Source organism: Siphateles boraxobius, unplaced genomic scaffold (assembly GCF_051911475.1).
Source record: "Siphateles boraxobius isolate OS27281-9 unplaced genomic scaffold, OSU_SipBor_1 61, whole genome shotgun sequence".
NCBI lineage: Eukaryota > Metazoa > Chordata > Actinopteri > Cypriniformes > Leuciscidae > Siphateles > Siphateles boraxobius.
Genome location: NW_027509188.1, coordinates 4373065 through 4388628, shown reverse-complemented (window position 1 = coordinate 4388628; position 15564 = coordinate 4373065). Strand labels below are relative to the sequence as shown.

The window sequence follows — 15564 nt, the reverse complement described above, 5'->3', positions numbered from 1 at the left end:
GGCATGCTGCTGATGGAGGTGTTCAGTTACAGTTCTCATTTCCTGGTAAAGCATGTGCTTTTCCTCAGCTGCCCGAGTCTTCATATGTAAGGCATCAATCCCTCGCCTTTTTAGACTCCTCGAAACATTATCTTCAATCTGAAAGATAAAAGAAATTTTAAAAAGCTATGTCATGTTACCGGGTGGTTTCAAAAATGATGGGCAGGTAGTTGTGGTTGGTAAGTGGTTGTCAGATTGTTTCTTGAGTGACTGCTGTGTGATTACTAGGGTTAGGTAATTATACTTACAGTGTCATCAAAGCAGAAGTAGACTTGCCAAGAGGGATCGCATGCTTCCTGAAAATCAATTATTGTAGGGAAGATGCTCATCTGCGGTGGCCACTGAATGCGGTTGTATTCTTTTATTGCCTGTCTCAGTCTCTTGTTGGAGCTGGCAATCTGCTTGAAAAGTCTAATGGCAATCCCCTGCCCATATGTAGCAAAGTTGGGAAACACGCTTGCAGAGAAATGCATTTATTAGTTTGTATTATGGTCCTTTTCAAAGTTGAACTTAATATCTTAATGTATCTATGTATCCACAGCACTTTACCTGGATATTTTCTTTTCAGATGGAGGAGGACTGCTCTCTCCCTTGATTCAGTTCTAGCTTTGAAGATTAGTTGCCCTCTGAGCTCACGGTCAACATCTTTAAGGGTAGACTGGAAGTCTGAATCAGATTCTTGCCATCTTCTCCCAATCCGGTGATTTTTCTCTATGTTCAGCAGAGAGTCCTCAATTATACAATGGTCAGAAAATAAATCTTATTAATTGTTATTTACACACTTGCTCAGAGAACAGTGACAGATTACTGTGTGCTTACTCTGTTTCACACTCCATGTACGACTCACGAGTCCCAGATCTATACATAAAAATAAAATAAAAACACAGCACAAAAATTCATTAGGTACCAAGCAGAAAACATTACTGTGGTACACCCCTGACCAAAGAGTGTATACGTTATAATACCTTGGTGATAATTGATTACTAATCACACCATATTCAATTACTGCAGTATTATAGCAACTCTTAATTTATAACCATTGTAACGGTTTCCTTCAAAACTATGCTGTTACTGTAATCACACCTAGGCTTGCATGTTGAAGCACATCAGCAGGGCACTTAAAGACAGCTGTAATTACCATATAGTCTTATATAAACACATTAAACTCTTACTTGAACTTGTAGAACTGAATCAGCTTGATGATGTAGTCCCTTTTCCATCTACAGACAGCGTCTGAAGAACAGATAGACATTACTACTGCTCTAATTAATTGTTTCATTTCATGTAACTTCTTCACACAGCTTACAGGATTGTATTTCATTACTGTACACGGAAAGGTAAGTATAACATATTTGCAATATTCTTTGCTAATAATATGCATGACCTTCATACAGTATTCAAGACATTCACCCATTCACTTCAGTTGCTTACTTGTTGGTTTCTGTTTCTGCTGGGCTAGCTCCATCTCTCTTTTTTTCCATTTCTCCATGTCTCCCTCAGAAACCAACACTAGACAACAAAAATAACAGAAAACAAGACAACATCAATACTACATACTCCATGCAAAATGCGTTTGTAAACAGAATCTAAAATTCTCCGGGTTTACAACTATTGTTACCTGCTTCTTATGTGCATTGTTTACCTGGTGCCTCTCTGATGACAGATGAGATGTCTTCTTGAGCTAGAATTGATATTTTCTCTGCTCTGTCTAGTCTTTGCACGAGCTGCATCTCTGCTGAGACAGTTTAATTTACTTATGCTGACCAATTTGTGAGTAATCAGCTTCACTCCAGAAGATATAAAATGTATAAACAGTGAACCACCAGCTCAGAATTTTGACAGGTTATGCAGCAGTGGACAAACCTAGGTCAGTTGATTTCCTCCATCCATAATGCAAAAGGGCATCAGTCAACAGGTCAAGGCGGTGAGATGGAGTCATCTCCTTTGTGACTCTGGCAAATCTTCGGAGAAAAGACCACAGCCTTTCCATTCCTTCCCCGTCTGTTAGTCCAAACCCATCGAGCCGCCTAGTGCTGTACTTGACCTGTGACAAAAGCAAAGTGGTAGAATATCACAGAAGCTGACACTAAGCATGATCCTGCTTCAGTGTAAACTGCTTATAGTGATCACGATTACAGTGATCAACCACTTATATGGATTCAAAAGCTTGGGACAGAATCATTCCTGTAGAAATGCTGTGTAAATAATTTGTTTATAGTAATCAAGTAGTCCGCTTAGCGTCTTCATATTGTGTGTGTGTACATGCGCTTGCTATGTTATTTCCTTAACTAAGACGAGTTGATACATGGCTCTCTCGTCTCAGTGCGTGCGCTCAATCGCTCTGGCGCGCGGCAACAATTTGAGTCCAGTTCATTCATTAGGGGCCAAACAGAGATGAGGTTAGAAGCGACCAAACACCTCCATGTTTTCCCTATTTAAATACAGTTACACGAGTAGTTACACAACCAAGTATGTTGACACAAAATAAAACGTGGCGTGGTGCTTGGTCGCTTCTAACTTCATCTCTGTTTGGATCCTAATGAATGAACTGCACTCAAAGTGTAATCACGCCAGAGCGATTGAGCGCACGCACTGAGACGAGAGAGGTATATATCAACTCGTCTTGGTTAAGGGAATAACAGTTTAATATGAAAAAACGGTGGAGTGTTCCTTTAAGTCAGAAAAATAGTGAAGCTGTTCATGTTATTACTTTATATGCATGTAATAATTACACAAATTCGATAGTAATCTGCATAAAACAAAGAAAACAAATTTGGTTATAACAATCATCCGCTTATAGTGATTTGGCCCAGACAGATGTGAGATAAGCGGTTTCCACTGTATTGTCCAACAGTGCATCTCTGAAACAAGTTGACAAACACCAATTGGGAAAAATGCCAGAATAAAGATTACTTTTAGGCACATCTACTTAATTTCAGCTGTGTAGTTGATAGACAGGAAAATGGAGGGCAAACAGGGAGTGAATGATGTGTGACACAGGTCCTGATGTCTCTATAAAGTTAATTAATTACCTGGCAGGGCAATTTGTGTCCATAAACGTGAAATGCTGGTACGGCCAAGGAGATGTTGTGTGGTATTTCCTCCCCTGATTTCTGATTGAACACAGTATGGCATAATTTTAAGTAAATGTGTCAAGCTCTTTTCTCAAAACAACAATTCAGTTGTACACAAAAAAGTACTTACATGCAAATGTGAGGCAACAACACAGGCAATGTCATAGACTACTCGCAGGTGTATGTTCTTGTCCTCACATCTTCGAAGTAGCTCATCGATGACATACAGGGGATAGGCTAATCTATTTCAACACAAATTTAAATAAGGACACTTTATACTGAGGAAAAGTAAAAATTTATTATACAATGTCCAGCATAGGGAAGATTATAGAATGGTGGTAAAGTTCAAATTTTGTAATGTTTTGGAATATATGTCACCGATGTTAAGGCCAAGGGTTATTTACCACACTCCGGAGGAGCAGACACCAGAGGACAGACAACCAAGGTAAGTTTAAAAAGTTTTTTATTAAAATTAAAAAGGGATAAAAGCAGGGGCAGGGACGTTCGGGGCTGTGGCTTTGGTACGATACAGGGTGGGGAGTGCTGGTAGGTATTCTTCAGGTAAATATATTCCTCTCTGGGTGGGCTCGTGGGACGGAGAGCCTCTCTCTCTCGTCTCTTCTCTCGTCGTCAGCCTCGTTGAATAAGCTCGTAGGACAGACAGTGGCTTTTCTCGTCGTCAGACTCGTTAAATAGCTCGTGGGACAGACAGTGGCTTTTCTCGTCGTCAGACTCGTTAAATAGCTCGTAGGACAGACAGTGGCTTTTCTCGTCGTCAGACTCGTTGAATCAGCTCGTGGGACAGACAGTGGCTTTTCTCGTCGTCAGACTCGTTGAATCAGCTCGTGGGACAGACAGTGGCTTTTCTCGTCGTCAGACTCGTTAAATAGCTCGTAGGACAGACAGTGGCTTTTCTCGTCGTCAGACTCGTTAACATCCGTCAGAGACTCAGAGAAAACACAGTTGTTTGATCTCACCACACTTGTGCATAAATCACTCTTGTAAATCTCCACACGTGTTTGTTTCACTCTTTCAGACACTGCAAACTTACTCTACCTTCACAGTGATTAATCAACTCGTTTCTCTTCTCTTCATAGGGTGAATGATCCAAGGAATAGTGGTCTCAGAACATGGAATTCAGGAATCCATGAACATGGATTCAGCGATCTTCCCAGCCGTTACCATTACTGTTCTTTGCTCTGTCAACAGGATAACACACACTGCCCACAAACACAGGTTAGTCGTACACTGGTGATGGTAAATCTTTACATGTGATTTTCTCCAGAAGGTAAAGGAAATTTCTCACTTACTTCGTTGCGTTGCTGTTCGTGGTTTCTTTTAAAAGACTCACTTAATGAGCATGTCTTGGGGGACTCAACATAGAACACTGATCAGGTCTTAAACCGCTGCTTTCTGCACCTGTCACCGCTCACTGCCACTGCCACTGCCACTGCCACTCGCGCATTGTTGTAGAGCTTTCCTACTGCCCGAGCATTTTTCCTCCTCTCTACTGTGCTTCAAGCCCCTCTCTTTATACTCCTTTTTCCCGGACACATGCTTCAATGAAGCGCTACTCACTGGTTTCAGCTGGCGCTTGTTATGGTCGGCGGCCATGACAGGTAAACCCAGCACCGGCCCGGTGTTACACCGGCATTCCTTCCCCCTGGAAACGAGTCAACAATTTTTTTGGTTCCCGGTTTGTTCACCCGGTTACATATACATTCCATAAGGTTCATATTTGGTGACTGGGAAATTTTGAATTAAAATATGGCTTATTATATGAATGGGTAGAATAAAACAGGGGAATTATCATTCTGGAACACTGGGTCAATAGTCAGAGATGTCACTACTGTGGCATATACTTACCGTTCTCCTTGGCTCATGTTGACAAACATTAGGGGCATTTCATGACGACAAGAGGCTCCAAACACTCCTGTAACATCAAGTTTCTTTGCTTGTTTTTGTGACCTCAGCACGTTGCCAGCCTTGAAGTTACTGCAGTCCTAAAGATTTAAGGAAAACATAGATTTATGGGAAGAATAATGATTAATTAAATATTTCATTAATATTTCATGGACTCAGTCTTTGAGCTGTCAAGATGTGATAGCAGTTATTCCTCTACATCCTTTTCATTAACAAACATGTGGGTTCCGTGTAATGGCTCAACCGCACTTGTACCTGAGCTTTGCTTCCTTACAAGGCCAAATTTCGCATCCAATGTCACAATCATATCCCCATCCGCCTGGAAAACAAACACTTAAAGTAATCCTGGTTTGTATCTGCACCTGTTTTATACATTTATACTAATACTATTTTATTATAATATTTTTGTACTTTATACAAAAATCAACTAAGTTTTCAGATATCAATTCAATGCCATTAGGTTATGGAAATGCAATCAGGTCAATCAAACAAGAACCACGCTGGAACTAGAACCAACCTTTGGGCATGCTGGGCATATGGTCCCATCATCTAATTGTGGGCAAATATCTACCAAACTTCTTTGTCGGAAGTGGTGATGCCTAAAATGGGATATGGATTCTCCCACCAAAGCTCTGTAGAGTGTGTTAACCTAGGGTATAAGCATAAAACATTACTGTTTTGTATACTTACATCTGATGATGGTGGTTCACTCAGAAGTTGTTATTTGATAGAAAACTTTTAAGATTACTTTTGCATGCAAATGTACAATACTAGGAGGTTCCATAAAAGTTTACTTTAAGTTGTGATAATTAATGATGCAGTACAATCAAGGAAGAATGTGTAATTTTCACAACCATATGGAATCAGTCTTCGATGAAAGTACAGTAACTGAAATTTTCACTTCACAGGCAAGACTTTAAACTGACCTCTGCAAGTGTGAGGTTATTTTTCCAGCGCAGGGTGTTGCAAAAACCCTCAACAGAAACCTGACACTCCAGTGACAGACAAACAAAAAGCTCTAGCAGAGGTATGGAGAAGGCTGTCTGGGGCTTGTCGGCTGTTGCCGGCCAGAGACCATACCTGAGCAGAGTGCAGGTTTCTGGTTCACATGCACACATATTGACTGTGACGGTGCAGAGCCGTCCTGCCAAATAAAAAGAGGGAAATATATATATATAAAAAAACATAACCAAGTACTACTATAGAGACTGCCATATCAGCATAGATTACATCACTTGAGTGTGTCACCTATAACACCATAAATCAGCAAACATTTTTTGTTTACAAAATTGTATCACAAATTTGATTAATTCCTTATAGGAAATCATTACTACACATGTAAATAGGACCGAATTCCTTAATCTATCAAGAAAATTAAATACATTAAGTTTCGGTATCATGTAAAATGACAAACCTGTGCTGACAATGACTTTCATGTCCTTTGTGTACACACCACGGGTGCTATGGCCTTCAGGTTAATATAGGAATAACCCCAGGGAGGATGGCTCATAGTAGACATTCTGTAAGAAAGATTGATAGCTCTAACAATCTTTTTAAAACTACAAACTCGTGACACAGTTGATAATAAATAATGCTTGAACAATTTGAAGTATCTAATAAATCTGTTAAAATTACTGTGAGTTTGTTGCCTGTATGTATGACTGCATGGTATTGTTCTTACATTCCACTTATCAGAAAGATGCAGTGAATTTCTGTGAGTCCTCTTCAGACAACCCTCACAAAACACTGCAGTGGTGCTGCACTCAATGCACCTGTAATCAGCATGTTCTAGGCAGACAACACACTGGGTAGCAGTTGGTGCTGAACATTCAAATGACACCTTAAGCATGTCATCCTTGACTGCATCCCAGGCATGAAGCTCTCTCTTCTTTGCCTTACTGTATGCACTCTCGGAATATGAACTACAGCTCGGTGCCACATCATCAGGTTCAGCCTGTCGAGATGTAATAGTCGGGTCGGTCTGTTTGGAGTTGGGCTGGGGAAGACCTTGACTAAGGTAAGAAACCTTTGCAGGGCCAACGATACACCTCCTCACCACCTTAATCTTAACACTCCTGGAACGTGTGGTCTTAACTGTTTTTCCCATATCTGAAATCAAAATATTTGGCAATTATCACATAAAGCAAAGTGCAACCTGTACTTATCACAGCCTAAAAGACAGAAACACATCAGTGAACATGGGATACAGATAAGGGATATTTGGTGCCATAGATAGATATGTCAATAAGAGTAAGGTTAGGCCTATGATGGCATCAGTGAAGCATCAACGAGCATACAATATTATGCAATACATTAAAGTGTGGAAAAAGTAATTTTTACAGGCTAACTTTGCGTTTAATTAGAAACTAAATTTCCCCTTTAGCTTCATACGTAAAAACATGCTTATTGGCAACGTTAATGCTCAAATAAAGCAAGTAAGTTAAGGTAATGATAGGCTAATAACGTAACGTAATAGGGCCTAACGTTAGCCTATATAACGTTTACAAAATAATCGCAATATGCTTATCTCATGTAAACACTCATGTCACGCAACATTAAAACACATTTTATGTATTGTTTTCCATTATTGACTAATTTATTACAGTATAAATGATCGGTTTTATCATTTAAATGTTCTTACCTGAAAATATCAAGCGCGAAATATCACAATACGGTTATCTCATTTCAACACTCATGTCACGCAACATTAAAACACATTTTATGTATAGTTTTCCCTTATTGACCAATTAATTACCGTTAAATGCAAGGTTTTATCATTTCAATGTTCTTACCTGAAAATATCAAGCGCGAAATATTGCAACGTTGCTGCGTCATTCAGTAGACTTCCGATTACCAGCGAGCTGGATTCCTCTGGGATTGGATCTGGAGTCTTCTCTTGTATTTGTCGGTGATTAACCATGTGGATGGATAATAACAGCCTTCTGAGCCTACCAGTAGGCGCAGCAGGCCCCTACTGGCCCATATATATGAGCTGATAACCACTGATAATGCCCATTCAATCGAGTGATAACATTCGAAGCGGGGCATTAAATGGCTTTCCTGAGGTAAATGTAACTGTGCCGAGCAGGACGAGGCAGAGGGACGTGAGAAAACGGCGCGAGGCCGGTGGCGTGCTCGCCACAGTAACTCTGTGACATATTATTCTCCAGCTGTTTTATTGACCTCTTTCCGCAGTTGAAAAACACTGATTGATCGATATTATGATGAAGCATTATATATTTCGGTAAGTTGCACAGTATCTTTCAACATACCTATTGTTCATTCGTGTTTATTTACTATTAACTGGATCGGTTCATGTGCCGCTTGAACTGAGGCGCTACAGCGATCTGTCACGTCACAATTTACAAGAGCCAAAACAGTATTTATTGTTTCCTTTCGTAATAAAATTGACAGAAATTTGGATGTGGATGCAAATGTATGTGTGGTGTGAGTGTGTGAAAAGTGTCAATTGCGTGAGTCTCACACTGAATTCCTGAGAGCTGGCAATCCTGTAGGTGTGACACCAACATATTTCTTGTATTGCCACAGAATTCTTCTTTTATTTGAAGCACGAAATTAAATTAAGCAGGAATGTGGCTCTCCAGGAAGGAGGAACCTACTTGACAAACTTGTAGACGAACCTGTTTTACACGCGTCACTGCAAACACAGAACCAGAAAACATTTCAACTCATCAGTTTAGGGAAAGAGAAACTTACAGTTCTGGTCATAGGTTTACATAATGTTATATTATTAAAAGTACAATATGAAACTTTTTTTTATTAAAACTGGTTTCATAAAATTGGTATCGAAAAAAGTATCATTCAGGAACCGGTATCGAAGTCAAGGAATAGGTATCGGTATCGAAAAATTTGTTACGATACCCAGCCCTACAGCTAAATGAATAAATGTAAATGTTTGCTTCAGTTGCAATTTGTCCTAGGTTGACCCCCATTTTGGCTTAAAATGACTGGACTATAATGATGGTTTTTAGCTTAGAATATGTTTATATCTTTGTGTTTTGTGTTAATATCTAATGTTAGCCAAATTCAGGGGTGACACTATATTTTTGGCTTGTTTTGATGCCATCAGGGCGCCAAAAACAAAGCCGCAGTAACCAAAGGAGGACATCAACACCTCTGAAAAAGACATCAGTAACCCATAAATTTACAATAAAACCTTTTCTTCCCATTTAACCCATACCCATATTTTACCCATATAACATGTGCTAAAAGCTACTGCTAAACTTTGGCCTTTCCCACTAATTATCCTTTACAGCAAGGAATCGCACCCCACAATTTAGACATGGAGAGGCAGAAGTCTTAAGTTGTAAGTATATACTATGTCAGTTCACTAACACGGCATTCAAATCTTACAGGTTTACCCATGTATCCAAAATACTGTTACACAACAAGCGTTATCTTTTACAACTATTTAAGTTCTAAAACTGACCATGTTTAACTCATTAACCATTATTTACCTTTTAAACCAAATTATGTACAACCAAATCTGCAGAGCCATAGAGTAAAAATAAGATTTTTACTTCCTTCTACTGTCATTTAACATGTTCAAACTAATATCTTGTTGTGTTGTTCCCCTCTTTAGCATCATCCCACACTGGTTTCAGTGAAGGTAGGTACTGTTTTTTTTAATGCTTTTTTTTTTTTTTTTTTACACATTGATATGCATTTTTTTATAGCTTTTTCTTTTTTATAGCTTGGATACGCAAAATTCTTGCAAACCAAGAAATGATTAAAGAACAGATGGGCATATTGGTAAAATAGGTCTACGACCTCAAAAAATTATCTACTACAGAAGACAGCCCAACATTAAACACAGACTGTTTTCCACTGTCAAGTTTCCAACGACTTCAAGTCATTGAGGGGCAGCTGCAGCAGGAAGTCTACAAGACAGCTGTGGTAAGATTTCATATTTCAATAGAAAAAATTAACTCAATTAAATCAATTAACTCTGTGTCAGTGTTTTCATCTTTTGCTCATTGTGAATGGTACAGTAGGTAGTCAACCACATGTTAAAACCATATCCGTACTGGCTGGGCTGGTTCGACATGGAATGGTTAAGCAACAAGAAAGGTTTGGCCTGGTAAAGAAACTGCAATTATATGCACTCACTCACTCTCACCATCCACATTTTGATTTCAGCAAATCAGTTATAGTTAGCACTAACCAATGAGATTCCTGGTTTCGAATAAGTTCCTCCTACTGCTGAAGGAACTGAACTTAATGAAAATTAGCCCTAGATTTACTCACCCTCAAGTCATCCGAGGTGTATATGACATTTTTCTTTCAGATGAATACAGCTTTATATTAAAAAATGTCCTGTCTCTTCCAAGCTTTATAATGGCAGCAAATGGCTGTATATTTTCCAAGTCCATTTTTTGAAGGCCCGTCTGCCGAAAGCAATTTATTCAATAACATTTTAAATATAGATATTTTTCTTACACGAATGCATCGCTTCGCTTCAAAAGGCCTTTATAAACCCCCAGAGCTGGAGGGGCGCTTTTGTGGAGCACTTTTATGATGGATGGATGCACTTTTATGCACTTCAAATCAGAAACGGCTATTCAGAGCCAGAAGAGCCGGGACTTTTTTGGGGGGTGAACTATCCCATTAATGGCAAAATAATTCCAAATGAACTTCTTTTGACTGGCTTTCTGAAATTAACTACTGTGATTTTATTTGTGTTTTGTGTGAGCTAAAAAAAATTCCCTATTAATGTTAGATTTATAATAAATAACAATAATTATTTGCTTATTTACTGTTGGTCATATATTTGTCATTGTAGCTGCTGTCAGAAGAAACCGCTTAACTGCCACTGCAACAGACCAAGAAATTGAAAATTGGATCAAAAGATGGCTGCAGCTTGCCACAGACAGGGATGGAGGCCGTCAGGCAAGACAAAGAAATTAAGATTGTTCCCTGGTTCTGACACTTGCTCGCCCTTGAGCTTGTTCGGACTGCCTGTTCAACGGACTCCCCTTTTGCCCTGCTCTCTTTTTGAACTATTGATCTGATTCTCCACTTAGTTTTATTAAATTGTAATTCAGTTAAGAACTTGTCTTCTCCTGTTTCTGACACTCGCTTGACCTTGTTCCTAATAGTAGACCTTGGTCTAATGTTTTCGTTGGAATGCCTTCTGGTTTCTGGGAGTCCTCCCCTTCTGGACCCCTGACTATTTTATTTATTATTTATTTATATAATGTGTATTTATAATATTTATTGTTTCCTGTTTTTGATTTATATTTATAAATATGTATTTTTTCTTTGGACTGCCTTCTGGTTTCTGGCAATCCTCACCTTCTGGCCCCCTCCTGTTTTATTTTATATATTATTTATATAATATGTATTTTTTCCTGTTTGTGATTTATATTTATAAATATGTATGTTTTCTTTGGACTGCCTTGTGTTTCTGCCATTCCTCACCTTCTAGACCCCTGCCTGCTTTCTTTTATATATTTGTATAATATGTATTTATAATATGTATTGTTTACTGTTTTTGATTTATATTTATACATATTTAAATGTATTCATCAAATTTTTATATTTATTAAATCACTTTTGACTATATGATTATTTGAGTATTTTCTTTATTACAGGATAATTAGATCTGGGCCAAATTTCCATGCCATTTCTGAGATGTGGCCCATGTCTGGCCCAGATGTGGCCCATGCCATTTCTGAGATGTGGCCCACATCTGGTCCGGTTGTGGCTGACTTCTAGCTGCCACACTCAGGTTGAGTCATCGCCGTCATTCCATGCGGTATGTGGGCCAGAAGAACGTGGAAGATGTGGGCCACAACTGGGCCAGATGTCATTTGCCATCTGGGTAAGATTTTTGGCCTCTTCCTTTTCTGTCTCATTAGCAGCATTGACTGCACTATTGAGCATTTTGCGAGTGTTTCATCCAGAATTGCCAAGAGATGCTCGGACAATTCTCAAGACACAAGGTGAAATAAAAACTAAGAAAATGGAGGGTGGGGAATATTATCACTTTGGCCTAGCCACAGGGTTGATGTCAACTTAAATCTTTGAAGCTGCCTGCTAATTTGACCACAATTAAGCTGCAGTTCAGTAAAGATGGTTTACCACTATTCCGAAGCAGCAGAACTCAGTTCTGGCCCATTAATGGTGATTACAGCATTAATGCTGATTACAGCAGATCGCCATTCCTTGTCGGCCTCTTCTGTGGCTTTACCAAACCAAAGAGTGTCTTTGAGTTCTTGGGCCCATTTATTGAGGATCTTAGTGGCATTCTAAAAAATGGCATTGCTCACAATGGGTAGCAGATAATGGCAGAAGTGTGCTCGTTTATATGCGATGACCCAGCACAAGCTTTTATTAAAAATATAAAAAACGAAAACGGTTATTCAGGCTGTGACAAGTGTTTTCAAGTGGGTGAATGGAACAACAAGATGGCATATCCAGAAATTAATGTTAGATTGAGTACAGACTCTGATGATAAACACCACTTAAACCAAACACTTTCCCCGCTAGCTAGTCTGCACTGTAAACCCCAATAAGTTCACAGTACTCAAAACTTTTGCAGAAACTGATTACGTAATAACTTTTGAGGTAACTAACTTAATTTTCCTAAGTACGATCTTTTAAAAAGTTATAATTCAATTCAATTCAATTCAAATTTATTTGTATAGCGCTTTTCACAATACACATTGTCTCAAAGCAGCTTTACAGAAATTGCATTTCGGAAATGTACATAGAAAAATACAGTTAGTTAATCAAGTATTAATTTATGGCATAACATATCGCCGGCTTTGAGTCGTCTCTTCACAGGCGTCGAGTCGTCTCTTCACAGGCGTTGGGGCATCTGAAGTCTCCGTGAGAGGCTGGATACAAACTGGAGCTGACGAACGCTATTTACCTCGGGACTAGCGTCCCGAGATAACAGCAGAAAGGCAGATGGGAAATAATTAGCATAGCTGATGTTCATAATGTTAATGCATTCGAACTGATTCAGCAGTATCAAAGGTTAAGCATTAAGTGAATGCTTGGTTAAAGAGATGCGTCTTTAATCTAGTTTTAAACTGGGACAGCGAGTCTGAGTCTCGTACAATATCAGGAAGGCTATTCCATAGTTTAGGAGCTAAATGCGAGAACGCCCTCCCTCCTTTAGTGGACTTAGATATCCTAGGAATGACCAGAAGCCTCGAATTTAGTGATCTTAAAGAGCGCGATGGATTGTATGGCGATAGAAGGTCTGTTAAATACACAGGAGCTAAACCATTTAGGGCTTTATAGGTCAGTAGGAATACTTTGTAATTGATACGTAACTTAATAGGTAACCAGTGTAGAGATGATAAAATAGGTGTTATATGATCATATTTTCTTGATCTAGTAAGAACTCTAGCAGCTGCATTTTGCACTAACTGTAGCTTGTTGATTGAGGATGTAGGACAGCCAGCTAATAAAGCATTACAGTAATCTAGTCTCGAGGTCATGAATGCATGAACTAACTTTTCTGCATCAGAAACAGATAGCATGTTGCGTAGCTTAGCAATGTTTCTAAGGTGGAAAAAGGCTGTTCTTGTAATATATGAAATATGATTTTCGAAAGTCAAGTTGCGGTCTAGTATAACACCCAGGTCTTTTACTGTAGTGGATAAAGTAACAGGACATCCTTCTAAATTAAAGTTGTATTGTAAGGGATTTTGTGGGTAGTTTTTTGGACCAATAAGTAGTACCTCCGTTTTATCTGAATTTAATAGCAGGAAATTACACGTCATCCAGCATTTTATATCATTTAGACACTCTGTCAATTTAGATAAGTTAGTGTTTTCATCTGGTCGTGATGAGATATATAATTGAGTGTCATCAGCATAACAGTGGAAATTAATTCCATGTTTTCTTATAATATTACCAAGTGGCAGCATATATATTGAGAATAGCAGAGGGCCTAACACCGATCCTTGCGGCACTCCATAGTCTACTGACGTTATCTTTGATTTTTCCCCATTTAGACAGACAAAATGGTAACGGTCTGATAAGTAAGATCTAAACCAGCTTAATGCCTGTCCCTGAACACCAGTGTAGTTTTGTAGTCGATCCAGGAGTATTTTATGATCGATAGTGTCGAACGCAGCGCTTAGATCGAGTAGAACTAGTATTGAGATACAGCCTTGGTCAGAAGCTAAAAGTAAATCATTTGTAATTTTAACTAGCGCAGTTTCTGTGCTATGATGCGGTCTGAATCCCGACTGGAATTTTTCATAGATATCATTTTCTTGTAAGAAAGAGCACAATTGAGCGGACACAATTTTTTCTAGTATTTTAGACATAAATGGAAGATTTGAGATGGGTCTGTAATTTGCTAAGTTATTTGGATCTAATTGCGGTTTCTTAATGAGAGGTTTTATTACTGCCAGCTTGAATATTTTTGGAACATGACCTAAAAATAAAGACGAGTTAATAATATTAAGAAGAGGCTCTTCGACTACAGGTAACACTTTTTTCAGTAGTTTAGTGGGTATTGGATCTAATAAACATGTTGTTGGTTTCGATGCAATGATAAGTTTATTTAGCTCTTCCTGTCCTATAGTTGTAAAGCGGTGTAGTTGTTCTAGAGGGGCCATAATTGAGGCTGAATCATAAGACATCATAGAGGATTGTATATTTACAATTGTGTTTCGGATGCTTTCTATTTTCTCATTGAAGTAATTCATAAAATCATTACTACTATATTGTAATGGAATATTTTGCTCTGGTGATGTTTGTTTATTTGTTAGTCTAGCCACGGTGTTGAATAAAAACCTTGGATTATTTTGGTTATTTTCTATTAGTTTGCGGAGATGCTCAGCCCTTGCTGCTTTTAGAGCCTTTTTATAACGTGACATACTGTCTTTCCACGCGATTCTAAAGACCTCTAAATTAGTTTGTTTCCATTTACGCTCTAAGTTACGAGTTTCTCTCTTGATTGCATGCGTAGCACTGTTGTACCATGGTGCTTTAGTTTTCTCTCTTACCTTTTTTAATCTAATTGGTGCAACAATATCTAGTGTACTAGAGAACATGGTGCTCAAACTGCTAGTCATTTCCTCTAGTTCATCTGTTTGTTTGGGTGCACTGCGCAGCTGAGATAGATCAGGTAAGCTATTTGAGAATCTATCTATAGTGGTTGGAAGGATTGTTCTGCCTGGTCGATAACGTTGCGCAACGTGACAAATTTCAGCAGTACGTATTATACAAGTTACCATGTAATGATCAGTGAGATCATCACTTTGCGGTATAATATTTATATCAGTTGGATTGGTTCCATATGATATAATTAAATCTAGTGTATGATTTAGACGATGAGTGGGACCACTGACGTTTTGCGTGACCCCAAAGGAGTTTAATAAATCTGTAAACGCAGTCCCTAACGCATCATTTGTATTATCTACGTGTATGTTAAAGTCTCCAACAATTATTGCTTTATCGACATTGACCAATAGATCTGAGAGAAAGTATGCAAACTCTTTTAGGAAATCAGCATAGGGCCCTGGAGGTCTATATAGGG

The 15564-nt window shown here is 38.7% G+C and overlaps 1 protein-coding gene and 1 long non-coding RNA gene across 3 annotated transcripts; one reads left to right on the top strand and one right to left on the bottom strand.

The window, feature by feature from the left end:
• Positions 1–839: 839 nt before the first annotated feature.
• LOC143718597 (uncharacterized) lies at positions 840–5112 on the bottom strand. 2 transcript variants are annotated; one of them, XM_077209613.1, is made up of 7 exons: positions 3244–3381; positions 3072–3152; positions 1903–2083; positions 1682–1771; positions 1471–1548; positions 1212–1272; positions 840–897 (listed from the first exon to the last, which is right to left on the bottom strand). In XM_077209613.1, exons 3-7 carry the CDS (start codon positions 2027–2029, stop codon positions 855–857), a joined length of 399 nt encoding a protein of 132 aa, XP_077065728.1. In that variant the 5' UTR covers positions 2030–2083; positions 3072–3152; positions 3244–3381; the 3' UTR covers positions 840–854. The 2 variants fall into 2 exon arrangements, with proteins under 2 accessions (XP_077065728.1, XP_077065729.1); XM_077209614.1 differs by lacking the exons at positions 3072–3152; positions 3244–3381 and adding an exon at positions 4980–5112.
• A 4182-nt stretch (positions 5113–9294) lies between these two features.
• Positions 9295–9951, top strand: LOC143718515 (uncharacterized). Its single transcript, XR_013196421.1, has 3 exons — positions 9295–9363; positions 9640–9666; positions 9751–9951. It is a non-coding gene; the product is annotated as an uncharacterized LOC143718515 (long non-coding RNA).
• Positions 9952–15564: the final 5613 nt, after the last annotated feature.

What these genes read in the sequence shown, in the direction of transcription:
- LOC143718597 (XM_077209614.1), bottom strand. Translation starts at nt 2,029, where the DNA reads ATGGAAAGGCTGTGGTCTTTTCTCCGAAGATTTGCCAGAGTCACAAAG. An exon ending in GAGGAAATCAACTGACCTAG is followed by an intron (nt 1,772 to 1,902) that starts GTTTGTCCACTG and finishes CTGTCTCAGCAG; the next exon opens with AGATGCAGCTCGTGCAAAGA. An exon ending in ATTCAGTTCTACAAGTTCAA is followed by an intron (nt 898 to 1,211) that starts GTAAGAGTTTAA and finishes TTTTATGTATAG; the next exon opens with ATCTGGGACTCGTGAGTCGT.